This window comes from Lepidochelys kempii, chromosome 11 (assembly GCF_965140265.1).
Source record: "Lepidochelys kempii isolate rLepKem1 chromosome 11, rLepKem1.hap2, whole genome shotgun sequence".
Lineage (NCBI taxonomy): Eukaryota > Metazoa > Chordata > Testudines > Cheloniidae > Lepidochelys > Lepidochelys kempii.
Window position 1 is genome coordinate 51,504,285 of NC_133266.1, and position 27,537 is coordinate 51,531,821.

At 40.2% G+C, this 27,537-nt stretch overlaps 1 protein-coding gene across 1 annotated transcript in view; it reads right to left on the reverse strand.

Moving 5' to 3' along the window:
- The window catches only part of COL5A2 (collagen type V alpha 2 chain), a 173,644-nt gene that overhangs the window by 64,802 nt on the left and 81,305 nt on the right, over positions 1-27,537 (reverse strand). Inside the window, exons 2-12 of the mRNA XM_073306133.1 lie at positions 24,477-24,704; positions 21,691-21,704; positions 20,001-20,033; positions 18,921-18,953; positions 14,800-14,853; positions 9,720-9,830; positions 7,278-7,355; positions 5,482-5,526; positions 4,342-4,395; positions 2,093-2,146; positions 479-532 (exon numbers count right to left, since the gene is read on the reverse strand). Of these exons, the coding sequence (XP_073162234.1) occupies positions 479-532; positions 2,093-2,146; positions 4,342-4,395; positions 5,482-5,526; positions 7,278-7,355; positions 9,720-9,830; positions 14,800-14,853; positions 18,921-18,953; positions 20,001-20,033; positions 21,691-21,704; positions 24,477-24,704 (758 nt within the window). The remainder of the gene's footprint in view (positions 1-478; positions 533-2,092; positions 2,147-4,341; positions 4,396-5,481; positions 5,527-7,277; positions 7,356-9,719; positions 9,831-14,799; positions 14,854-18,920; positions 18,954-20,000; positions 20,034-21,690; positions 21,705-24,476; positions 24,705-27,537) is intronic.

Consider the following 27,537-nt stretch of genomic DNA (forward strand, 5'->3'; position numbering starts at 1 on the left):
TATTCATCAGTGGTGTGAATTCATTGCTGTCAAAAATGAATTTCACCATTTTGCAGCAGGTGAAAATGTTATTGGCTGCATGGGATGATATTCTGCATCCATAACATCATTCTAGCACAAGCATCCTGGCACAGTTGTTATACATTTATACTTTTTACATTTAGTTTTAGAGTTCTCTAAGATGGTGACCATAGATAAGAACATACGTCTATAAGAAGGTATACTGACCCCAATCTTAGATCTGGTCTCCTTTGAAGTCTTTTAGAGGCATTGTGGGACTGTAAAAGAATCCTCAGGGATAACCCAAGACAACCATTGCTAAAATGTAACATTGTATTAGTTCATTAAAGAAAACTGACTACAAGTGTATTGAAATAGTAACTGTAACTACTTTGCACCACTTTACTAAAAACAACAAATATATTTATTATTGCCACAAACAGTATGTCTACTAAACTATAAGTTATCATGGTCTTACTGGAGATCCTGGGAATCCAATCTCGCCAGGTTGTCCTGATCTTCCGATCTCACCCTAAAAAACAAAAAAAGTGAAGATAAAAGAAAGTCAAAAATAAGTTACCTTATTATCTCTCTGTCCAAACTTCATGTCCTCATTCAACAAATCACCTCCATCAGTTTTCTCTCCAGTAACATAAACTAACTACACTCATGTCCTATAATATGTATTTAATTGTGCTGACTACAGTAATAAACTTGATTGCTACATTTATTAATGTAACAAAATTCTTATGAAAACTCTGGAGTATTGGGTTTAAAGTGGGTCTCAAGTGTACTTCAGTGTCACTAGATGGCGCTGCAGAATACTTTGTTCTGGCTTAGTAAAAATTTAACCTTTTGTAATGATAATTTAACTTTGTTCATGATCTAAAAATTTTCTGTGGTAATATTAACCTCCAGTGGTTTGGGCTTTAGCTTGGTATCTTTCCTTGTCTCTGTGCAGAATTCTGAATAATTAAGCATAATTCAATGAAAGCATTTTCTGTGCAATTTGAAGGTGAAAGAAATCTGACTCGAATTGAGTAAGTGAACTTTAAAGAGGATTATTTACAGTTAGCCATAGCCACCAACCAATCCTTTATTTGCACGAATTAGTTATAAAGCATCCAGGGCTCTAGACTTAAAGAAGCTAAAAGGATTTAGGAAAAGGAAAATTCTAGACACAGGTGGTACGACGTTCATTACAGATTATAAAGGAAACTAATGGACCTCTTTGGAGTCTGGAAATAGGAGCAACATGGGCTCTATTGGCTTCAGTGGATTAAGAGCTGATCCTTTCCTAAAATTCCTATTGTTTGAATTATTTGTACTGTATAATTGCCACTAAGGGAGTTCATTATGTCTTCACAAAATATATTTCCATAACTTTAACTGACTTTTACTTTTAAATCTTTACAACTTGTTAAAATTCAATTTAAGGTGCAACAGTCCTGCTTTTACAAACAGAGGATACATGTGCGCTACCAGAAAACCCTTCACCTAGTCGTATGAGGTTACAAATTGGTGGCAGAGGAATCATAGACGATAAGGGTTGGAAGAGACCTCAGGAGGTCATCTAGTCCAACCCCCTGTTCAAAGCAGGGATATGTTACTGTAACACATCACAGTTATAACTAACTCATTCCTTCATTTACAGATGTGGTTAAATTTTGAGGAACAAATCAAATGGTTTAAAAATAACAACACATGTCATAGATCCAGATCAATATTATTGTGGTTCTTTTTTCTCCCTAACTGACCATAGTGCTCCAAACAAGGCATCTCAAGCTGAGGGCTAGCAGGGCAAGAAACATTAGGAAGATGCTCCATTTAGCCCTGTGGGGGAGTAAGTACCTTGCATAGCTCACCACTGGCCCCACAAGGTAAAAGAGGGAAACTGTTGACAAGACAGAAGTCTTGTCGTCTTTGCAGGAAGTTAGTAGCTATGACACTGGAGGTGAATAGTGAAGTTACAGTGAAAAGGAAATGGATAGAAATCATCAGAACACACACCTGCACTGGCCAGCAACTGTATATGAGAAGTATACATGTTTTATTAAAAGTAAAACAAAGTACTAAACAAAAAAAATCATACATCTTCACCAGGTTTGCCTGGAGGTCCTTCAGGGCCCCGAGCACCAACTGGACCCTAGTAATTAAATACATCATACATTAATCAATCAACAGTCCCCCAGAAAATAAATATATTTCATTCTAAAAGGTCATTTTATAAAGACAACATACAGTAGTGAAGAGGATTTTTATTTTCAGCACCATCATAATTCTTATCCCTTCTCAACCATTCTATTCCATAATGCCCTAGGAAAGCGACACTAGGCTTCGAATAAAATGTGGGATGAATTCTATGAGGGCAAAAGTGTATTTTTGTTATACCAGAGTCTTAGTCAGGATCATGAACAGGGGCCTTTCAGAGACCTTACACACTGCAGTCAAGTGAAACTAATAGCAATATCCACTCTCTTGGCAGGCAGCGAGGGCTAGCGATTACAGCAGAGCTCTTGGAGTCTGAGCTGTAGTCCTGATTCTGCCCATGACTTGTTGTGTGACCTTGGGACCATCATTCTAATCTTTCTTTTTTAAAATCACCCCACCAGCCATGCAGGGATACTAATGTTTATTCACCTTCAAGTATTTTGAGATCAGTGGATGAAAAGCGCTAATCATGAGAATCATAGGGATATAAGGGACCGCAAGGGTCGTCTAGTCCACCCTGCCAGGATGTAGGATTTGTTGTGCCTAAGCCAGGGGTGGGCAACCTGCGGCCCATCAGGGTAAGCTGATTGTAGGCCACGAGACTTTTTGCTGACACTGACCATCTGCAGGCACAGCCCCCCACAGCTCCCAGTGGCCGCAGTTCGCTGCTCGCAGCCAATGGGAGCTGTGGGAAGCAGCAGTCAGCATGTCTCTGCAACCCGCTGCTTCCCGCAGCTCCCACTGGCCAGGAACGGTGAACTGCAGCCACTGGGAGCTGCAGGGGGCCGTGCTTGCAGATGGTCAACATCAGCAAAATGTCTCATGGCCCACAATCAGATTACCCTGATGGGCCACATGTGGCTATGCTGTCATTTGAACCCATTGCCTCTCGTTCTGCCCTCTGTGGCAAGAGACAATTTTTCTCCATCTTTTTTATGGCATCCTTTCAAGTATTTGAAGACCACTATCATGTGCCCCCCAATCTCCTCTTCCATCCAAGACTGATGGCTATCCAGCCTCTTTTTGAAAACCTCCACTGAAGGAACTTCCATGACTTCCTGAGGTAGTCTGTTTCATTGTCCTCCTGTTCTTACAGTTCGGAAGTTTTTCCTGAAATTTAATCTAAATCTGCTATGCTGTAATTTGAACCCATTGCCTCTCGTCCTGCCCTCTGTGGCAAGAGACAATTTTTCTCCATCTTTTTTATGGCATCCTTTCAAGTATTTGAAGACCACTATCATGTGCCCCCCAATCTCCTCTTTTCCAAACTAAACATGCCCAGTTCCTTCAGCCTTTGCTCACATGGCTTGTGTTCCATCCCTTTGATCATCTTTGTCACTCACCTCTGGATCCTTTCTAGTTTCTCTACATCCTTTCTATACAAGTGGTGACCAAAACTGGACACAGTACTCCAGATGAGACCTAACCAATGCCAAACAGAGCAGTACTATCACCCCCTGTGACTTGCATGCTGTGCCCCTGTTAATACATTTGCTTTTTTTGCAACAGCATTACATTGTTGATTCCTGTTGAGGTTGTGATCCACCACAACTCCCACGTCCTTCTGAGCACTGCTGCTGACAAGCCAGTTTTCCCCCAATCTGTATTTGTGCATTTGGTTTTTCCTCCCTGTGGGTAGCACCTTACATCTGTCTTTGTTGAATTTCATATTGTTATCTATAGACCAGTTCTCCAATGTATCATATCCCTTTGAATTTTAGCTCTATCCTCCAAAGTGTTTGCAACCCTAGCTTTGTGTCATCTGCAAATCTGATCAGCATGTTCTCTAGTCCTACATCCAGGTCTTTAATAAAGACATTAAATAACACTGGACTCAGAACAGATCCCTGTGGAGCCCCACTTGAGATGTCCCTCCACTCTGAGATTGGTTAATAAAAGTTGACACCCTTTCAAGTTCAAGTGTGGACCATCACTGCCATTCAAAGCAATTAAAACTCAGTGAACCAGTGGAAAAATATCATTACCAGTCCTGACTGCAGCCCTTCTCACATGGTCACTTTGGTGCATGCAGCAAGAGAGGAGCCTATGGTATGGTGAGAATTTAGAATAGTCTCTACTGTTACAGTCTGCAATATTACACTGGGAAGATGCACATATATTTGACCTTACCATTGGTCCTGGATCCCCAGATTCACCTGGCGGGCCTGTGGGACCAATACCACCCTAAAATTGACCCAAAAAAGGATAAATACAGAGTAGATTAGAACCAAAGGTAGTGGTCTGGAAAACTGTTACAAATAGTAAAAACTATACAGGCACAAATTAGCAACCTAGATCGGAATAATGACTGTTCTTGAGACAGTTCGGATCCAGATTTGAACTCATGTCATGACAATGGAATAAATGAATACCCTGGATCCTAATACCCCTGAAACTTCAGAAGAGTCCTGAGCCACATGCACATTTTGCAGCTCAGCATATCTTTACCCCATCTGAAGCCCACTCAGTGCTGATACTGAAGCCAGAGAAAGTTAATAGCCACCATTTTCTGTTATTTAAGAGTGCCATAATTAAAACATGTGTTGAGTAAAAAGACCTCTTATGGACCTGATAGCAAATTGGTCTCTCTGGATTAACATGACTGTCTTCTGAAACCTGATAAACCATCACTGGACTTATGATGGCACCAAGATTCCTGACTTTCGGTGCAGAAGGTAACTCTGAAGAATGCAGTATTTACTTTAAACAGATTTCTCCTTTGTACATCAAATATCAGGATAAACACTTCACCGAAGTAGAACAGTAACAGAGAGCCACAAACCAGTGGGACTACTGGAGGAGTAAAGTACTATTCAAAATTCACAGGGGTGGCAGAATTTGGCCAGTAAATTTGAAACAAAGCCGTTTCATTGATAACTGGAATCAATTTTAAAACCAGGAAGTAAATTCTGACTTGAGCATAAACTGCACATGCATCTAAGATCATGAATATCAAGATACTTGTGGTTTGTAAGACTGAAAAATGACCATGAAATAAAAGAGATTATGTTGTTATTCTTTAAATACAAGACCAGTAATACTTTTTAGGATGGAATTTCTGTGTGTGCACTACATCTTTATGGCTTTAAATCAGGAAAGCACTTAACTGCATGCTTAAGTACATCCCTAACTAGTAAAGGACTTACACCTTTGATGAGGGATACTTTCGAGAAACAGGGCCTACATGAAAACTTTAGATACCATGCACTCTGCCTGTTCTTATTCCTTTTGTGTACATCTATGTTAAATACCATGGAACAAATCACTTACTTGTTGTCCTTGTAGACCCTGAGGACCTCTTGGACCCACTGGACCCTATTAAAAACACAAGGGCTTGTTAAACAGTCTTAAAATAAATGAAATCAAATCATCTCACCATGTAAACCAAGCAGAAGGGCATGTCTGATGGTGACCTTCAAGCTAATACTTCTATGGTCAAAGCCTCTGGAAGCACAATCAGCTGATACTCAGTAGACACTGGGCTGTTAGGTGCAGAAGGGAGTCAAAAGGGGAAGGGAAGAAGAGGAAGGGAGTTGAAGAAGAATCAGAAAATTGGGAGGCATGTAATTCAGAAGGGGCTGAAAACCTTGGATTGCTTTCTCTCTGTAGAGTCACTAAATGTGAGAGGAGAGAAACTCTCTTCTTAGTTATGCCACAAGCTTGGAATGTGTGGTGAGGCCTTAGGTCCTGTGAGGCTTTGAGGCCTGCATCACTCTACAACAAAAATGTAACAATCAAAAATAAACTTGTCAAGTACAATGTAGCCAAATGTCATGTTTAATTAATTCCAAGCCCAAACTCAAATCTCTGCCTCATTATTCAAATGAGTAGAACTGCAGGACCAGTGCTGTACTGTGCCTATCCTGCTACACTAAATGTATGGGAGAGGGCCTCAGTAGTGTTTTGAATCTGTGAAATCTTAACAACTATTTTTAAAGGGCCGAGTTTCACAATACATTTTTTCAGAATTTCATGAAATTTTCCTCCCTTAAAAAGGAGGGAAATTTAAGAAAAATAACTTATTGAATTGAAACCTCAACTCTGAGAGCAATAACAATTTTGTTTGAAAGCAATTCTCACCCGGCTTCTAGGAACACTAGGGAAATAAGAGAGAATACTACAGGAGAGCAGAATTTGCGTTTTGACAAAGTCACAAAGAACTGGTATCATACAAGTTTCATGTTCCATCTTAAACACAAAACCCATGGTTTTCAAGTGGGTTCCATATTACATTTCCAGTACAAGGAGCGGGTAAGAGAAGGAAACAGCAACAGACCAATAAAAAATATAGGAACAAACAAGTAAACCACCGGGTGAGAATCAAATGTTGGGTTGAAAAGAAAAGAAAAAAGATACAAAATTTCTAATCCATAGCCCAATAAAGTCAATGTAAAGGCTCCAATTGACATCAGTTGACTTTAAATCAGGCCCTAGATGAAGCAGCATTTTAAAAAGCAAAAAAAGAGCAGTTTTGAAATGAGATTTAAATTTTTGAAAAGGGCCAGAAAAATAAAGCAAGGGGAGCTGTAAAGAGCTTGGGCTAGAAGGGAAAAAGCATCATATTTAGAAATGGGAATGGAAGAAAAGGCAATATCCATGGAGACAATACTGTGACAAAGTGAGTGAAGGGAATAAAGAGAACACTGAGAGCAATAAACTAAGGAGGACAGGTTTGGGCAACAGAATTATTAAATTTAAGAGTGACAAATTCAAGTCACTTAAAGTTGGGAATTTATTTTACTACGTTTCAAAGACCTTGCAAAAACACAAGCAGTGAAAAAAGTGGAGGTCTTTCATACCATATCACGTGGTAACAGCTAATATATTGAGAGTAAGAGAGCAAGAGAAACAAGAGCGCTTACACGCTCCCTTCAGCTAAAAGAATACTTTTTTCATCTCTTTTACATAAACATTTAAAACGACACTAAAGCATTCTGTGTCAAGTGCATTTAGATAAAGGGAGCATATGGCATTTGGGTGGATGTCTTTGCTATTCATTCATTTCTTGCATACATATTCTACTTCAGATCTGTTCTACCATACAGGGGTACTCAATGTGTTCTCACCACTGAACCGGGCATGAATCCCATTTGACTACTGAGTCCAGACTTCTCATCCAATCCTGCCATCTGAGCTGAAAACGGCTGTAAAAATGAGAAGCCCAATTTTAGCTGGCAATTGTGTTCATGATGCAAAAGTCAGAAAACTACACAACTCCCTTTTCATTATTTATATTGGCTCTGCAGTGCTAAAGAGGAAAATCTTACTTTTGTCATGAAAAGAAAAACCTTCATTCACTTAAACAGAAGTTGGATCAAGACCTCAAAGAGCAGCTGAGTTAGGTAATTCACAATTTGCATGCTTGCTTTTCAAACCATACTGCACTTTAATCCAAAAAAGATTTTTTATTATTATTATTACAGGAAAGATCTTCCTTGAAATGAGATAAATTTCTCTTTCACTGACTTTAAAGTTATACCCATCTTAATCTTGGCTGCAGACACTTTTCAGAGTATTCTGAGCCTCACATGTTTTATTTTGTTTTTACATAAATGTCCCTAACATTCAGAAATATCGGAAGCTAAGTCAAAAACTAGCTGATTTTTTCTTCCATCTTAAATAGCTTTGACTGTATTTCCCTTAGTCAGCAAAGCTGAAGAGCAACTGCTCTTCTTGTGATCCTGTGCCAGCCCACAAAACAAATTAATTAAAGCAGGGAGGGTTTTCAACAAACACAAACCCCTCTCTTGCCTACTTGCTTGTTGATATGGTTGAACAACCAAGCCTTTTTATTTTGTTTATTTAGGGCCAGCTCCTCAATTGTGACTGAGGAACATTCATTGCCCTTTGCACTCCTCTGACCCTATAGGTGCACCATATCAGACTGGTTCCCTACCACTGTGCGCAGGTGCCCGAAGGCTGCCCTGTCCTGTTCCTACCATGGGACCATTACACAAGCCAGGATTCTCTTGGAAGCAGGGGAGCTGTGGCCATACTTCTTCCTTCTACACTTTCTAGGCCAGCTGCCACAAAAGATGGGCGGTGTAGCAACCACTACAGCAGTTCTGTACCACAATGCTGGGGATATCACTGGAGGGCTGGATCAGCTGGGTTTAGGGTCACTTAGAGTAACATAAGAGCCAACATGCTGCCCAGCATTATCAGGGCTTGATTCACCACTACATTACTCCAGTTTTACATCGGTCATCAGTGTAATTCCCTTGGTTTCAATAGCATTATAGTGCTACAAAGCCAGTAATGCAGTGGGGAATCAAGACATATATGTTTAGAACAGCAAAAAATGATGTAATTTACAAAATATGAAAAGGAACAATTTTATTTCAGATTAACCCGTGATCAATCCTACACTTCATAGAATCTTGTTAAAGAAATGTCTTGCAGATCACCTAATCCACATCCATGCTGTGCAGGATTGCTTCCTACAGAACATCCCTGAATGCTTCATCTAGCTTTAGGTCTGAATAGTTCCAGAGAAGGGGAATCCACTGCTTCACCAAGAAGTGGGCTCCATCATACTTCAGATAACTTAATAACAAATTGACTCATTGTCCAGCCTAAATTTCCCTTTGCTAAATTCCATCCCATCATTTCTCTTCATTTCTTCATGAACCATCACACTATTTCTCTTCAATCCCTTGGGGCCTGGAAGGACTCCTATTGACTCCAGTGCACATTGTTTTGGGATTTTTGTAAGTGCTAAAATATACATACTAAATTCTTTCAGAACTTCCTCAAAAGTCAGACCTTCCAAATCATTAATCCTCTTATTGCCACCATTTGCATCTTCGACAGGCACTTTCCACCCTTTCCATTAGCTTCTTATTTGATCAGTTTGTTTCCAAAGGTTGGTTCAGTTTAATTAAAAGGAAAGGATTTCTTTCTCTCACACCTCCTCCAGCCATTTAGTATAGAGCAGAAGTAATTCAGGGGGTGGATTAAATTACCTGGATGGTCTTTTCAAAGCCTACTATCTATAAGCACATGAAGGTAGAAGGTTAACATCCCCATCCTCTCAGAGATGCAACAGAAATTGAGAGCAAGAATCATCTTAACTATTCATAAAAAGTATCTAGTCACTAATTAAACCTGTGCTGGTTAGGAAACTTAAAGTTAGAAGACACTGAAATAAATACCAACATATGTAAATACTTAAATCTTGATTTACTGCATGTACAAAACACAACCACACTGACACTCTGAAATCTGATCACTTACCATTGGCTGGAACCACACTCACTGTGCTTCTTCACCCATGGCCCCAGGTATCAAAGAGCAAATCATTCATTTTAATGAGAATGGGTGGTAGAGATTAATGACCGGATTGGAATCATATCCACAACACCCCAACCCTAAGACATCTTTCTATGGCCGGTTTTGCATCTCTGAAAGGCAGATCCTGGTAAATGGGAATTGGGGGCATTTGGCACATTGATTGATCCAGTCCATCATCCACCTGGGTCCCATTCTTATGCATCTATAAAACTTACCGCACTCCTCCCATCTGGTCCTGAGTGAGTTGGATGTCCTGGGGGTCCAGGATCACCAGGCTGTCCAGGGATACCAGGTTCCCCATCAATCCCTTGAGGACCACGAGGACCCTTGAAAGAAAGTCAGCAGAAAGTTAGTACAGATACATACCAAATATATTAATGAGCTTCTTTAGACTTTACAAATGCTTGCCTAGTTTTTATTAAAACCAAGGGAAATGGTAATGTTTCTGCTGAAAAGGTCTGCAAGCAGACAGCATCCCCCATAAGTACTCAAGCTAGTTAAAGTCCAAAGCTGACTGCAAACAGTTACAAAGGGATCTCACAAAACTAAATAAAATGGCAGCTGAAATTCAGTGTTGATAAGTGCAAAGTAATGCACCTTGGAAACATAATCCCAACTATACATACAAAATGATGGGGTCTAATTTAGCTGTTACCACTCAAGAAAGAGATCTTGGGGTCATCGTGCATACTTCTCTGAACACATTACTCAGTGTGCAGTGGCAATCAAAAGAGTTAACAGAATGGGGGGAACTATTTGGAAAGGGATAGATAATAAGTCAGAAAATATCATAATGCCATTAGGTTAATTTGTGGTATGCTAACACTTGGAATACGGACAGCAGTTCTGGTTGCTCCATCTCAAAAAAGATGTATTAGAATTGAAAAATGTACAGAGAAGGGCAACAAAAAAGATTACAAGTATGGAACAGCTTCCATATGAGGAGAAATTAATAAGAGTGAGATCATTCAGCTTGGAAAAGAGACGACTAAGGAGGGATATGATAAAGGTCTATAAAATCATGAATGGTGTGGAGAAAGTGAACAGGGAAGAATTACCCCTCACATAACACAAGAACCAGGGGTCACACAGTGAAATTAATATGCAGCAGATTTAAAACACACAAAAAAGGAAGTATTTCTTCACACAATGCACAATCAACCTGTTAAGGCGAAAACTTAACCAGGTTCAAAAAAGAATGCAATAAGTTCATATGGAAGATAAGTCCATTAGTGGCTATTAGTCAAGACTGTCAGGGACGGAACCCCATGTCCTGGGTAATCCTAAACCCCTGACTGCAAGAATCTGGAACTGGACAACAGGGGATGGATCACTCAATGATTGCCCTGTTCAGTTTATTCCCTCTGAAGCATCTGATACTGGCCACTATCAGAAGACAGGATACTGGGCTAGATGGACCATTAGTCTGACCCAACATGACCATTCTTATGATCATTCCTGGTCCTCAGACAAGAAGCACTGGCTGGAAGTAACAGCAGCCATCAAGTATAGAGATAAATTAGACGGTCTTCTTTAAAAATATTCTTTTAGGGGCCCAGGAACAGTTCATATCATTCCCAAAAGCTGTTTATTGTGGCTTTAGAAATGCTTAGCCTTACACAGTGTAAGTGTAGCAAGAATTATTTTTCTAAAAATAGAATGTTTGATTAGAAGATATACAGAGTAGATTTCAATGAAGCTGAATGTTTGCAGCCTGCTATCAGAGACAGACCTCCAACTATCATGAATTTGCTGCACAAATGACACACAAGAACAGGGCTTGCCTAATCTTGAAATGCTAGAGCAGAGCAACTGTGCACTGCAAGGCTTCAGTAGACACTACCTATACTGATGGGAGGGTTTCTCCTGTCAGCACAGGTAATCCACCTCCCTTAGATGTGGTAGCTAGGTCAAAAGAGAAGAATTCTTCTGTCAGCCTAGCACTGTCTACGTTGGCTCACCTACACCGCTTTTTCACACCCCTGAGCAATGTAGTTAAGCTGACTTAATTTTCTAGTGTACACCAGGCCTCAGAATGTGATCTATACCAGTGCAAATACGAGGTTAACTGATGCCAAGGAGTTACCTCAGAGTAGCAGTGGCATAAATTAGACCAGAATCTATCTCATAGCTTCTCTGAGTGACTACAGTCACATAGTCATTCTAATGAATTCCATATTGTCCCCTTTCCCCTGCATACAGCTTGTATGAGAAGAAGAACTAAATAAAGAAGCAGCTGGCAAGACATCAATGGAGTTAAACAGCTAAAAATCAATAGAAATATTTCTTGGACACGTAAAAATCCATTTTTAAATGAATAAACACTTTGAAGTATTTGCTCCGACCACCACTTTCACTTCTACCTACACATAGAGAGATATGTTTGATTATAGTGAAGGAAACATTTTATGAGCCTCTGAACCTTGCTAAATCTCTATAAAGAGCCCGCGAACATAAAACTTATGAAGTCTTCTTTAATGAGCCATCATTACAAACACATGCTGTACTACTATAACAATCTGGCTTGCTTTTATTTCTATTTGATAAGGACTGTAATCATCTGAGGGTTTATTGTGCACTGGAATGAGTCCCCTGGGAGTTTGGGAACTGCATTAGGATAGCCCATGCCTACTAGTGACCATAGGACCATATCAGCTACTAAAGAACTCCTGAAAACTCCCAGGGGACAAGTTAATGCTTTCTTTCATAATTCTAGCTATATCATTTTTATGGTCAGAAGTCATGTGTCCCTAGCAATATGGGAGAAAAGCAGCCTTTTCCCTTAACATACACACTGTTTGAATTTCAGTTCTAGTTGTTGACTGGACAGGAGCTATGGACTAGAATGAGTTCATCCCTGCAGGATGGATGTGCACAGAGGGTAAGTCTACTAGAGTCTCCTCAGGTACCTGAACTTTGCAAGAAATCCTGCATTATTATTTAATATGTAAATTATAGTAGCACCCACAGGCCCCAGACAATATTATGCCCCATTATACTAGGTCTTATACAAACAGAGGTAGACATAATGCCAGCCTCAAAAATCTTACAATCTAAAAAACAGGAACAGTGTGTTTTTCTATTTTCATTTCTTTGTTCTGGAATGAAACAGACAGAATCCACTCATTGGAAGGAAAATATCTATGCCAACGAACAATGGGACAAGCTTTTCTAAAATGACAAGTGATTTTGGATGTCCAACTTGAGACACCTTAAAGCAGCCTGATTTAAGAGAAGGTGAGGAGCGCCTGTCACCTGGGAATCAAGCCTCTTTAAAATGTCTCAGGTTGAGCACCCAAAAAATTGAGGCACCCAAAATTACTAGTCACGTTTGAAAATCATGGCCAATAGTATATATTTGTTGTTTCCAGATGTTTTATTTTGTTTTGACTGGCCTACAAGCACTGAACCCTCCATGCTAAATGGAGTTTGAGGGCAACAATGCACTAGCCTTATACCAAAACAGTCTTTTAGACACATACTTTGTAGAAGGAAAAAATATAATGTGAAATTCATCAGCTGCAACATCAACACTGTGGAATGAAAACTAGCAAATTGTGTGTTTATATTTATTTGGAGAGGAAAACTAATTAGCTGGAGTTAGCTCATATTGAATGTTTTAGTTTTGTAAAACCATTTTGTTCATCCCTGTTCATCTTTTAGTAACTCAGCAAACATGGGGAGATTTTAAGTAAGAGATATTCCATCTAGGCCACAAGGTGGCATCCTTTGAACATGCACACAGTTTACTGCAAATACAGTAATACTGTGGTCATTTGTCATTGGTCTTCAGAAAACAAAAGATTAAAGTTTTGCCTTTGATATTATAGTGAAAGAAAATAGTCCACGGTAAAACAGTTTCAAACCACAGTTTGTCATACTATTAAGGCACTCATATAATTAATACCTACTATACCAGTATACTAAGTGAAACTAGAGCACCCTGAACAAGATTTAGTTTATTTTCAATCATGTAAAAACATTACTTGTAAAAACTAAGAATAATAATGTTTGAATTCAAAGAAGTAACTGGTTCAATCCCAGGAGGCAGATTGCGGAAACGAAGGTTGCTGTTGCTAAACAGACAGCTACATTGATTCTTATTTCAAAACTCCTCCTCCCACAATGCAATGTATTTTATAAACCTACAGCTGCTAAACTCAACCACCAAGTGGCATTTCTTCACATTACATGATTAACAAATAATCTGATGCCTAAAATAAAAGTAGAAAAATATGACACTGCTTCATTTACATCTAAACGTTTTTTGTTTTCCTTAAACGCAGGTCCATAAGGAAATAGAAAGTCAGCATTAGCATGGAGGCCCCCCTTTCCAAAAGCAGCCTCAAAACTTTGGGTGGGAGGAGTGGGGGTGGAATGGAGTAAAGTATTCTTATGGGTCTAAGAGGTCTGGCCTTTAGTCAGGGCCAGAGGAAGTCAATGAGAACTTCTTCTGTATTAAGGGATGAGAGTATATCCAAGATAAACTGACATAATCTTGCTGTTTAAAATCTAAAAACCTGTTTAAAGCAGCACCTGCATTTTTGCTATGGTTCTGTTTCAGTAAGGCACATGTTGGAGAAGCAGTCTACCATTATAAAGCATAATCCTATTTCAAAGGCTCCATACTAGAACATTATGGAGCACAGAAGAGAATTCTGAGATTGAAAGGATCCTTTTTAGACCCACTTGAAAGAACCTCAACTCCTTTGATATCTTCACCATTCCCTTTCAGCAGTTCATACTACCACCAATCATGCAGATGCTGAAATTCCTTTATTAAGCATTTATTTCTGCAGTGCAGTCTTAATAATATTATTCACTAGTATACTTCCATGTTCTGCCCACACATTGACTCCTACTTATTTCTTGAGCTCTCCCTTCCATTTTGAAATACTCTAAGCAGTTAATATCACCTCTGATACAAAGTTGTCGCCATTAAAAAGTCAACATTTACCTTTAGTTGCCTTACAAAGGCATGAGATACTTCGTGTCTCATTTTGGGTATCATTTTGTATAAGTGCTGGCAAATGATGACTTGTGAGTGGCAATGCCTCTAGACATTGGTCAATTGTTTCAAAGGTAAAATTCATGTTTCAAACTATTCAGAGAACCAGTGGATACAAAATCCTCAGGCCTTGTGATCTGTGTTTTGGGAGGTAGGTGGAAAGGAACAGGAATGTTTATAAGGCACTGGATCTTAGAGCAGATGTAAGACGATTTAGCACTTTGAGGTCAGCCCTGCATGTGAATACTGATTGCGTGAGCTTCTAGGAACAGCATTTAGCAACTTACAGGTCTCCCCTTAGGTCCTCGTTCTCCTCTTGGTCCTTGTGAGCCTGGAGGTCCCTAAAGGAATAAATAAAACCATTAAATACATTGAGCTAATGATTTACAGAATTTTGAAAATGTAAAATGAAATAATTATTTAAAAAGTAATTTTATAAAAACAGCCCTTCTCAGGAAAGCATACACTCAATGTGAGGCCAGTACTTTGGTTTGTTTGCCTTTTAAAAAAGTGGACTCACTTCAAAATCACTTCTTACAGATTCAGGAGAGCAATGTTAGACAGCAATATCATAAATATCACAAAGACCCTCAAATGCTCCCCATTTTTCCTCAAACATATAGGTCCTTAGAGGTAGTAGAACCAGTGCTATTCCCCTGCAAACAGGCTACAAGATTTGGGCAGTCTACAAAAGAGGTGCTTGTCCCCTGTGCAGAGACTCCCTGTGCCAGAACAATGAAGATCTGCACCATTGATGAGGCTGGAGGATCCACCAGTACGTGTTGCCTCCAGTCCTTCCACCCTCTGAAGATAAGGAGGCCACTTTGGCCATGAGGCGGGAAGCACTGACCTCAGAGTGGCTCCTCTATCAAAAAAGAATTCTCCGCTCTGTCATATTGGCGGTAGCCTTTTACATCCACTTTGCTCTCACTTTGTGCAGGTGGAAGGTGGAAGGCAATGGAAAATCACACCCAAGGGATAAAATCCTGGCCCTACTGAAGTCCATACCAAAACTACCATTGACTTGAATGGGGGTGGAATTCCACCCAACATCTGTCATTTATTTCTGGGGGTGGGGAAAAGAAGAGAGACATTCATTTTAGTTGTGAATGTGTTACTCTTGAAGAGCATCTTCATCCAAGGGGTGCAGGAAAGAGTGCATGCAAGAAAATTTCAGCTTAAAAAGGTACAGAAAAAGAAGAATTCAGCAAACGTGCAATCCTCTCCCGGGGAATGGATACCCATCTGAATGGGCAAGCACCAGAGGGTAGACACAAGAAGGGAAATTATAGGAAAGGCCCCACACACAGCAGCCAAAGTAGCAAACAAAGAGGGAAAAACGTAAAAACATAATCACAAAGCAGCAACACAAGGCAGTAGCCAAAAAGGATAGAAAGAAAAAAGAGATCAGAACACTGCCCTGGGTCAGATGAGGTGACAGCAACTTTAACGATGCAAGGAGCATTACAGAGAGGTGCTAGATGCAGAACTGGAAAATAAGAAAGAAATGAATCCTTAAGGACATGGTTCACACTGAAGAACAAAGGATTCTCCAAAGGATACTAGGACAGGACCTGATGCCCTGGATCTCAGCAGGCACATGCAAGGGTGGAATTAGGCATCAAACCCTTCAAATAGATCAATAGATTCAGCATTCACAAGGCACACCTGATGGCCAAAAGCACTCACACAAGTGCTATGGCACTGTCCATTTGTTTTAGTGCCAGAAATCCCCTAGCAACCTGCTTTCCATTTCTTAAGTGCTCCATCCCTTTCTCCTGTCCTATGATCCCAAGACCACTGCTGTCCTTTCCTGATGTCACTGTGCGTGCTCAGCAGAACAATTGCATTCTGCCACAGATTTTACAGCAGCTTAGGGCTGTTTCATGCTCTCTTTTCTGTGGTTTCATAACTCCTGCTGCCACGTTCATTGGACCTCAGGGCAGTATACCAGAATTCCTGGCTGTATGTAACTCATTCCCTTGTGAGTTGTTTCTTACATCTTATTGTTGTAGTTGTTTTCTACCTTTTTTCATTTGTAGACCCCTAAAAAATTTTGAATGGAGGTACGGACTCCTTTGGAAATCTTAGACATAGTCTGCAGACCCTCAGAGGTCCATGGACCACAGATGGAAAACCACTGTTGTAGACTACCTAACAGAAGGACAATATGTTCCCTGAAGTTTAGTGCCTCTCCCCACATCTCTCTTTCAGTATTTATGGCTTTCATGGATGAGCATATCCTACCCCAGCCCAGTACCATTTCCTGCATAGGAGGGTGAGAAATGCAACCTTCCATCCCCACCAGGTCACATACTGGTAGTAGAGACAATATGTGGCTTCTATTGCAACTTCCGACATACAGTACCAGGAGGTTCACTGGTTGTTGGACCCACAGGACTCTGCCCCTTCTCAACCCACCTCTGCATGCTGTACCTCAATTAGCCTTCAATGAGCTGTTCTCTGCAGCATACTAATGGGTTTAAACACCAGCACAGGGTCCCCAGTCCTGTTCCTCCCCTGCTCAGTGGAGCCATTGCAGCTACATTGAAGCCAGGGCCCTCCACAACCATGGAAGTTCAGACAAGATTTGCCCCTTTATTATTATTATTATTATTATTATTTATTAATATTTATATTATTGTAGTGCATAAGATTCCCAGTCATGCACCAGGACCCCATTTTAATAGGTGCTGTACAAACAGATCAGAAACACAATCCTTGCCCAAAGAGCTTACAGTCAATTAACAGTTACTGTCAGGACGCTGATATTGAACCCAGGCATGCCAGATCCTTAGACAGCATCTTTAGCCACTGCACCAAACTGCTGCCACTGACCAACAGCCTTAGTGCTAGAAGCCTACAGACACACAGCAGCCATGCCCGAGGCCCCTGATTGGCTGGACAGACAGCACTTTCATTGGGTACCTGAACTATATAACAGCCCCAATGGAAGGGGAAGCTGTCTGAGCAACAGGCCACTGCCTGCTGGTTGCTGCCTAGACGCTTGGCCTTGCTGCTTTGCATGACTGTCATTACTGCTGCTGGAATTCTGTGCCAAAAAATTAAAAATTATGCGCACAATATTTTAAAATTCTGCAAAATTCTGCATATTTTATTTGTCAAAATAACTCAATATAATCACACCAGTTTCAATTATGTGTGGTCATTTATTTCAAAATACCAGTCAGCAAGTATGTCTGTAACAACACAGACACAAAAAAGATTCAGGAAATGTTTTTTGACAAATAGATTCCTTACTAGGCATATTAATACAGAACTCTGAGTAATAATTCATTTCAACTACAATATAGAACTGTATTTCCTGCACCCCTCAGAAGCAGTGCAAAGGCTTGGGAGAATAGGGGTAACGGAAGAGCTGAGGCAGAGGAAAGTAATTACTGGGAAGGAGCCTGGGTGTGAACTTGGAGGGCTGTTGGGTATGGACGGGAAAAGTATGGAACAGGTTTTTTTTGGGGCGGGGGGGCGCAGGGAGGGATTGTTAGGGAGCTTCCCCATGCAGACCCTGGCTGACCCCTAGCCTCTCCCATTCAATCAGGCACATCTGTCCATGTCCCCATGTGTCTCTGTGCCCTCACCCAGCCACCCTCTGTTCTTATATAACTCTGCACCCCTCCCCCTGCCCCATGTGTCTCTGTGCCCTCACCCAGCTCCCCCCTTCCCCATCACCATGTGTCCCTGTACCCCTCCCCCCATCACCATGTGTCTCTGTGCCTTCACCCAGCTACCCCCTGTCCCCATGTGTCCCTGTACCCCTCCCCCATCCCCATGTGTCCCTGTGCCCTCCCTCCCTCCGGAGCCGTATGCCTCACTCCCATTCAGCCCCTACCCCGGTCTGTCCTCCCCCACTAACCCTTACAAGCCCCTGTCTGACCCCCCCCCCAGCACCTCACAGCCCCTGTCTCCCGAACTGGCCTGACAAGCGCTGCTAAGGCAGCTCCCTCTCTTCCCTCCCTGGCACGACGCTATCACCACAGTGCCCTCTGTGGGGCAAAAGGCAGAACTGCAGCAACATTTTGGGAGAAATCTGCAGGGCTCATTGAATATGCGCACACGCAGTGGCACAAAATCCCCCAGGAGTAATGACTTGACTTTGTTGCCTGGCCACCTCTCCTGACCTCGCCTGCCCAGCCCACTGACCCAGCCCCATGGATTGGCTCTCCCAGCTACCGACCCCTGAGAGAACTCAGACCATTGCCCCGGACTGCCTCTGATCCCAGTGAATTTCCTGGCTGCTCAACCACCTGCACACACTTGACTACTGCTCTGGAATTCCCCCAGCCCTCCTCACCCACTGGGTTTTACAGTCATTTTCACAGTAAAAAATGGAAATGGAAGAGACTGAAAATAATATAATCAGAAGAACAGAAGCACAGACGCTACTTACTGACGGTCCTGGGCGGCCTCGTATTCCTATAACCTAAACAAAGAGAAGACATGAGCTAAAGCTTTCACAAAACACTAGGAATGCATTTGTCATGACTGCTCTTATGAAAACTGCTCACTGAACAATGAAGATTTGTATAGTAAATTAAGCTACTTGACAACTTTTATGATTTTGTAACCCCTTTTAAATTTCAGTATCTTTTCAGAATAACATAACAAGAACTTTGGAAATATGATGATAATTTTATGCTGACTTTTTTCTACTAGAAAAGTGTGAATGAAGATTTTAAAAAGTGAGGGTGTTACTTTCTCTCTCTTTTTAGTTTTTCCATTTTTCCAATAGAAAAAGTTTTTAAAAGTGTAAAAAAGTGTTTTTCCACCACTTTTTCTTTTTTTTTACAAAAAATTGTATTGTCAACTTTTTCCAGGATGAAAAAGTAAATGTGAGAGAAACTGAATTATTCTGACTTTCTCTAATATTTTTACTTTCCCCCATATTTTTCCTGTGAAGGGGAGGGGAAAAATAAATAACTGACAGAAAGTTGCAATGGTCACACAATTATTAAAAAATATTTTGAATTCTTAATTTTGAGCATTTTTGAAAAATAAATAATGTCAAAAACAAACGGTTTTCAATTAAAAAATTGCTGATTTTGTTTACCGGCTCTACTTATGAGTTCTAGACCCTTCTAATATTAACCTATTGCCCATTACACTATGCAAAGATTCTAACTACGAAGAAGAAAGTCACTATGTACAGGTTTAATTCTGCAGAATTTTTTCCAAAAATACAATTGACAGTTTTCAATGGTACATATGAAATATTAGCCATCAAAAACTACTGTCGGTTATATTTTAGGAAGAAATTCTCCTTAGCCTTAATTTTATTCCTCCCAAATAAATGCAACTATTACAAATATTGTTGTGGCAGTTGCTGGTGTTAAATAATTTACATATTTTCATTGGATAAATGCTACAATTCTGTTATATGGGTGATTAATTTTCTTATATCTCTTAAATTACAGCATGAGACGTGTATACTTCCAAAAAGTACTGGTAAACGAAGAAGAAATTAACTTACAATTGGCACCACTCCAGGCTCTCCTTTTTCTCCCTGCAGGGTGCAGTAACAAAAATAGCTCAGATGGCAGTTAAAGTTCATAAATACTGTTATTTATTAATAGTCTGCTTTCTCCAACATTATTACTGACACATGATGCACACTGTGACATTAAACTTCCTTGCATGGTTTACCAACAACCTACGTACCTTCAGTTTAGTTCCACAGAGAAAGGTATAAAGATATTATCCTCTAATACTGCTATTGCATTTACTTAGAAGTGAATGTTTAGCATTACTGAATATCTAAAACCTTTCACTTTAAAAATATAAATGAAAGTTAAATACTTATTTGAGGCTAGTTCCCCTCTTAATAGGTTATTTATTGGAGGTAAGTATTTAAATTTGCATTTTTTCTAAGAAATCTCACTACCAGCACATTTTCTCCCTGCTTATCCTCACACAATGTGGTATGTTACAGACATTCGCACATCAAGAAATGACAAAAGTATCTTACCAGGAGAGAATGCCTTTTACCTATAGTAACATACCATTCAGGCTGCTCAATACTGGGTCAAAATGAACATTCAGATCCAAACACTCTTGAACTTTGGAAGGCGGAAAAGATGGAAACTGAACGATTTTTTTCTGTTCAGGACCATCTCCACTTATAACTAGCATATTATTGCAGTGTACACTCAGATAAGGGTTGCTAACCCTGTGGGAATTGAGTACCTCAGTTTCAATTTTGCTTTGCTCTTTCTCTGATGAGATTTAGTGTTGAGTGTTGAATTAAGTAATGCTGTTAGCTGAGCTCTGTTGTGTCAGTTGAACTACTACAGTAGTGAAAGAGGAAGGATGCTGGAAAGATGTTTATTTTTTAAAATATGTATTCATGACACACAGTGAACAAATAGGTGCATAACTGAAATAGAGCTAAAGAGCACTTGTATGTTGACTCTTGTATGCAATCTCTAGTAATTAACTCAAAGATCTAATTGATCCAGGGTCAACTCCATGAATTAATTAAATATAACAGCAAATGTAAGACACACAGAATTCTTGACAGTACAGTATTATTTAGGTAGTATGACGCTGTTATAATAACCCTGCTTATTAAACAGGTCTCCATGTTGGGACTCATTACATCAGCGCTCCAGGATATGAACTAACTACTAATTAGTTTAAGTGTGGAATACAAGGTGCTGAAGCTGGGATTTTCAGGGACCTAAGGGGATCAGAAGGCATTGGGCACCTAACTCCCTTACAAAATCCCAGCATAAAGTCTTAAATGATCTGGACCCTTTTTATCCCTGTGTGATGCTGCTAGAGATGAAGCCAGCTTAGGTACTACAGCTGGAACTTCCTTGATAAAAGGGAGGAGGTTTCTGTGAGGGTGCTCTCCATAAGGGAACGTAGGTTGTGGCCCTCCCCAAGATTTGATAACCTTCCAGACAGGCTGCAATCTCCCCAGGCATTAGGAAGAAGGTTCAGTGAGAACAAAGAGGTTTCATTATTAAGATGCCAGCTGTGGGAGGTTAATTATTTTATGACGTCTGCTGGGACATGTTGATCTATCCACTAGCCAGAGCGAGAAGAGCAGTGTTTGTGATATTTAACTGTATAATTTAAATTTTCTAAGTGCTGCAAGTAAAGAACTGGAGCCTTTTTAGGGCTTTAATACACTTAAAAAGATAAAAAGTAAAACTTACCTTCCTTCCTCTACCTATAAAAGGAGCAAAAAAGGAAACAAATTAGTTTACTCAGAGAGGCATAACATTCTAAGGAGTGAATGGATGTCTGTACAGACAGAATGGTGTAACATGGAGGCATAGGAGATGGTCAGATTGCCAGTGGGGAGCTTGAGAAGTGCCCAGAGGTACACATGCCCCACCTTCCTGAAGGGGGATCAGTATGGTTTGGAAGAGTTCCCTAGATCAGTGGTTCTCAAAGCCGGTCCGCCACTTGTTCAGGGAAAGACCCTGGCGTGCCAGACCAATTTGTTTACTTGCCGCGTCCACAGGTTCGGCCGATCGCGGCTCCCACTGGCTGCGGTTCGCCGCTCCAGGCCAATGGGGGCTGCAGGAAGCAGCACAGGCCAAGGGACGTGCTGGCCGCCCTTCCCACAGCCCCCATTGGCCTGGAGCGGTGAACCGTGGCCAGTGGGAGCCGCGATCAGCTGAACCTGTGGACGCGGCAGGTAAACAAACCAGTCCAGCATGCCAGGAGCTTTCCCTGAACAAGCAGCAGACCAGCTTTGAGAACCACTGCCCTAGATGCCCAGCCTCTCTGAGTGTTGGACAGAATAGGAAATAGCATGTTTAATACAAAAAGAACAGGAGTACTTGTGGCACCTTAGAGTCTAAAAAATTTATTTGAGCAAAAGCTTTCATGGGCTACAGCCCACTTCATCAGATGCATAGAATGGAACATATAGTAAGAAGATATATATACATACAGAGAACATGAAAAGGTGGAAGTTGCCATACCAACTCTAAGAGGCTAATTAATTAAGATGAGCTATTATCAGCAGGAGAAAAAAAACTTTTGTAGTCTAATCAAGATGGCCCATTTCAGACAGTTGACAAGAAGGTGTGAGGATACTTAACATGGGGAAATAGATTCAATTTGTGTAATGACCAAGCCACTCCCAGCCTCTATGCAAGCCCAAGTTAATGGTATCTAGTTTGCAAATTAATTCTACTTCAGCAGTTTCTCGTTGAAGTCTGTTCTTGATGCTTTTCTATTGCAAAATTGCCACCTTTAAGTCTGTTACTGAGTGACCAGAGAGGTTGAAGTGTTCTCCTACTGGTTTTTGAATGTTATGATTCCTGGTGTCTGATTTGTGTCCATTTATTCTTTTGTGTAGAGACTGTCTGGTTTGGCCAATGTACATGGCAGAGAGGCATTGCTGGCACATGATGGCATATATCACATTGGTAGATGTGCAGGTGAACGAGCCTCTGATGGCGTGGCTGATGTGATTAGGTCCTATGATGGTGCCACTTGAATAGATATGTGGACAGAGTTGGCATCGGGCTTTGTTGCAAGGATAGGTTCCTGGGTTAGTGGTTTTGTTATGTGGTGTGTGGTTGCTGGTGAGTATTTGCTTCAGTTTGGGGGGCTGTCTGTAAGCAAGGACTGGTCTGTCTCCCAAGATCTGTGAGAGTGATGGGTCATCCTTCAGGACACCATCAGGGGCTCATTCACCTGCACATGACATTTTAATGGTGTCCCACTGTATATCCACACTAGTTTCCCGCTCTCTGGGCTTTTTTCCAGAAGTGAATACATCTGGCTCCCAGACTCTTTAAGAATACTTAACACTATGGTGGGATTTTCAACAGCACTCAACACGGGCTTAACTCTGCTCCGATTCAAGTCAATGGTGATATTCCCATCAACTTCACTGGGAACAGATAGACCAGCACTTTTGACAATCCCACCCAATATCATGGTATCTGACACTGATATTTTTCAAAAGCTACAGACGACTGATTGATCTTTGAGTTTTTTGTCAAGTACGTGCAATACTCATGTACAGTTCCCCTGGCAGTGAATTCACAGCTCTGAGGTCAAAGTCTTAACAAAAATCTTTAGGAGGGATATTTATTAATATCTTTAATAGCATCAACACATTCCAGAATGTATCCATAATGTTCTCCTTCCTTGAAGACACTCATCCATGGCCTAATGCCTCCTAATGCACAGCAAGTATGCACCATCTGCTTATTAATGCATGCCATGTCTTGTCTTATTGCTTAATTATACAACTCCCTACTATGTTCCCTTTACCATTACTCTACATTATTTACACTAATATAATCAGCAATATTTCCCTTTTAAAAATGTCTTTAGATGATTATATGGTTCAAATAACATAATACACAGTGTTAAGGAGTGTAGAATGAAAAGTTTAGAGATTTTTGTTCAGAAAGTTACCCAATCGTTTTTTTATTAAACAATTTTTATATGTATACATATACAATTTTAGTAGGGAAAATAGGAGGTGTGTATGGAATGTAACTCTCAACATGATATGTTTTTTATAAAACTGGATCCAAACAAGAACCTGAAATCAAAACCTCATCAAGATTTCAAAAGGGGGATTAAGATCAAACCTCTGGCTATGAACTCACCTCAACAGTATTGGGTGTGTGTAAGAACTACAGCCAGAAAGGAACTCTCTTTCAGATCCAGCTCAGATACAACTCAAGACAGCAAAAATCTCACTGGAATAACCATTCTATTGAGATTTGAGTCTAAGTCTGTGGAAATCTCGTGAGAATAGCTGATCTCACAAGTTTGCTTGAGAGAGTTTGCTGAACCTGAACTTTAGTCCTATTTTTGCATCACATCCAAACCCCAAACGCTGGGCAGATCTGGATCTGAACACCATCTCCTTTGCTCATCTCAAATTACCATATCAGAGATGACATTGTTCAAAATGTCAGCTTAACAGGCTTCACGCAAAATAAGGAATGTAAAGCAGCCTTACCAGTATTGCCTTCAAAATCAACACGTGCCGTGTTGGGGCACACAGGACAGCATTCTCCTGGGGGAATCTGAGGGCTCTCACATTCTAACACATCCTGACACAGAATCTCGTCACAGAGAATGGCTCCATTATCACAGACACAAATCTGGCATGGTGAGGGCTTCCAGATATCCCTGTTCAGATACATCTGATCATTTTGAGTGCAGGCTATTTCTTCAGCATCCTCTTCTAAAAAAGAACAGAAAATACTTTTTAGGCACTTGCAAACTGTTAAACCACAGGAGGAGTGTTAACTGGGAACAGTATGTTATGGGTCCAAAAAGCACATGAGAGATGAAGCCAACAGCCCAACCATGGAGTAGAAACTAATCCTTGGGACTTTAAAATGCTAACTCTTTAACCTCTTTGAGTCATAAATTTCAAGCCAGAAGGGACCATTGGTGATCATCTACTCTGACTGCCTATATAACAGAGGACATAGAACTTCCCCCAAATAATTCTTAGAGTATATCTTTTAGAAAAATCTTTTTAAAAAATTATCAGTTATGGAGATGCCACCATGACTCTTGGTAAGTTGTTCCAGTGATTAATTACTCTCACTGTTAAAAAATTACACCTTATTTCCAGTCTGAATTTGTTTAGCTTCAACTACCAGCCATTGGATCATGTCATACCTTATCTCTGAAGAGATAATTGTTAAATATTTTTCCTCATGTAGGTACTTACAGATTATAATAAAGTTACCCCTTAATATTCCCTTTGTTAAGATAAATAGGTTAAGCTCCTTGAGTCTACCACAATGAGGCTTGTTTTCTAATGCTTTAATCATTCTTCTGGCTCTTCTCTGAACCCTCTCCAATTTATCAACAGCCTTCTTGAATTGTGGACACTAGAACGGGATACCGTATTCCAGCAGCAGCCACACCAGTGCCAAACACAGGGGTAATACCTACCTAAGATTCCTGCCTATGCATTCAAGGACTGCAATAGCCCTTTTGGCCACAGTGTCACACTTGCAGTTCATGTTCAGCTGATTATCCACCATGATCTCAAATCTTTTTCAGTCACTGTTTGCCAGGTTAGAGTCCCCCATCCTGTAAGCATGGCCTATATTATTTGTTCCTAGATCTATTCATTTACATTTAGCCATATTAAAATGCATATTGTTTGTTTGCACGCAGTTTACTAAGAGATCCAGACAACTCCATATAGTACTAACTTGTCTTCTTCATTATTTACCATTTACCCCCAATTTTTGTGTCACTTGCAAACATGATCAGTCATGATTTTGTTTTCTTCCAGGTCATTAATAAAAATTTTAAATAGTGTAGGATCAAGAATGGATATCCAAGGGACCCCACTAGGAACACAGCCATTCGATGATTATTCCCTCTTGACAATTACATTTTGAGATCTATCAGTTAGCCAGTTGTTAATATACTTAATGGCATGTTAATTGTAAATCTTTCTAGTTTTTTTTAATCAAAATGTCATGCAGTACCAAGTCAAATGATCTACAGAAGTCTATGTATATTAAATTAGCACTATTACCTTTATCAACCAAACTTGTAACATCAGAAAAAATACCAAGTTAGTTTGACAGGATCTATTTTCCACAAACCTGTGTTGATTGGCATTACTTATATTACCTTCCTTTAATTCTTTATTGAGTCTTGTATAGGTAACATTTTGCTATTTTACCACTTTATTTCTTGGTAAGGAAAGGGGGAGCAAGAGTCATCAAGGACTGCACAAATCAACTGTAGTTTATGGCTCAACTCACAGCTGCTTTAACCTTTCAATGTCAATCTGTTGGCTTAAAAGGGCTGTAAAACTGCTCTAACCATCACTGGGAAATTGCACTTAATAGCATAGAGGGACTATTGGGAGTATTACTAGGGAAAGGAGCCAGTGTAACAATATGCTGCAGCTATTCCCTGCTGCTGGGGCCACAGGCAACCAGATTCAAGTTAGGATTGCCACTGAGACAGCTGTAACTTGGCTGAAGGGGCGAAACCTCAGAATGGAGAGCTATGAAAGTGGTGCAAATCCATGTTTGCCCTTCTCCAATCGGATCTAGTGCCAAGCTCAGCTTGGGTACAGGATGAATCAAGCCTTTAAAACACAAGAAATGAATGGGGGCAAAATATAGAGAAAAATGTTAAAGGCAAACAGGTATACAGGAAAATCTAAGACTTTCATAGTAGATAAAAATAAGGCTATCAGAAAAAAAATATCTTTTTCAACTCTGGGTTTCACAGCTCCTTTCATGCTTCCTCCTGATACTTAGAACAGTCTAGTGCTTCCCATCCACCAAAGCCTTCCCTATCCTTAAACTATTCCTTCCTTAATCCTACTCTTGAAACTCTTTCCTATACTGACCTCTACAGCATTATAATCTTCACGCCCTCCTATGACCAATTTGTTGCCTGTATTTTGTTTTTGTCTCTATAAATTCATAGTCTCACTGGGACAAGGACCTCCTTGTCCTGTTTATTTTCTAAAGTGATGAGTACATTTACAAAACTATGGGTGCAATTCTGAACAGACTTCAATGGGAGTTTTGCCACTGTCTTCAAGGGAGCCAGGTTTTCACCCTATGTATCTAAAATAGTCAATAACATTTAACTGTAAGCAAAAAGGTGTAACAATGAAAAACATTTATTCCTATTTTATGCACATGTTGGTGTCTCCAGTTTTATATGGGAAAAAGGAGACAAAGGGATTGAACTAAGAGAGAAGGAAAAATATAAAAGTAAAACTGAATTCAGCCACGAGCATACAGCTTTGTACACAGAGATCTTATTAAGTAAGTATTATTATTATTGCATGAAGATAAAAATTAGCAGCACAAATCATGGTGCAATTTCAGTCAAACTGTTCTCTGCATTTCTGTTAAAATTAAAGCCAGATGCAAAGAGAGAAACACAAAACAATACATGTGAGAGACTTAGGGATTTAAAGTTTGTGCCCTTACTCAAGTCATTTTATCATTGTCAAAGCTAGGAGAAATGGAACAGATGTATCATTAACTAATACCCACCAGCACTGACTTTTGCAC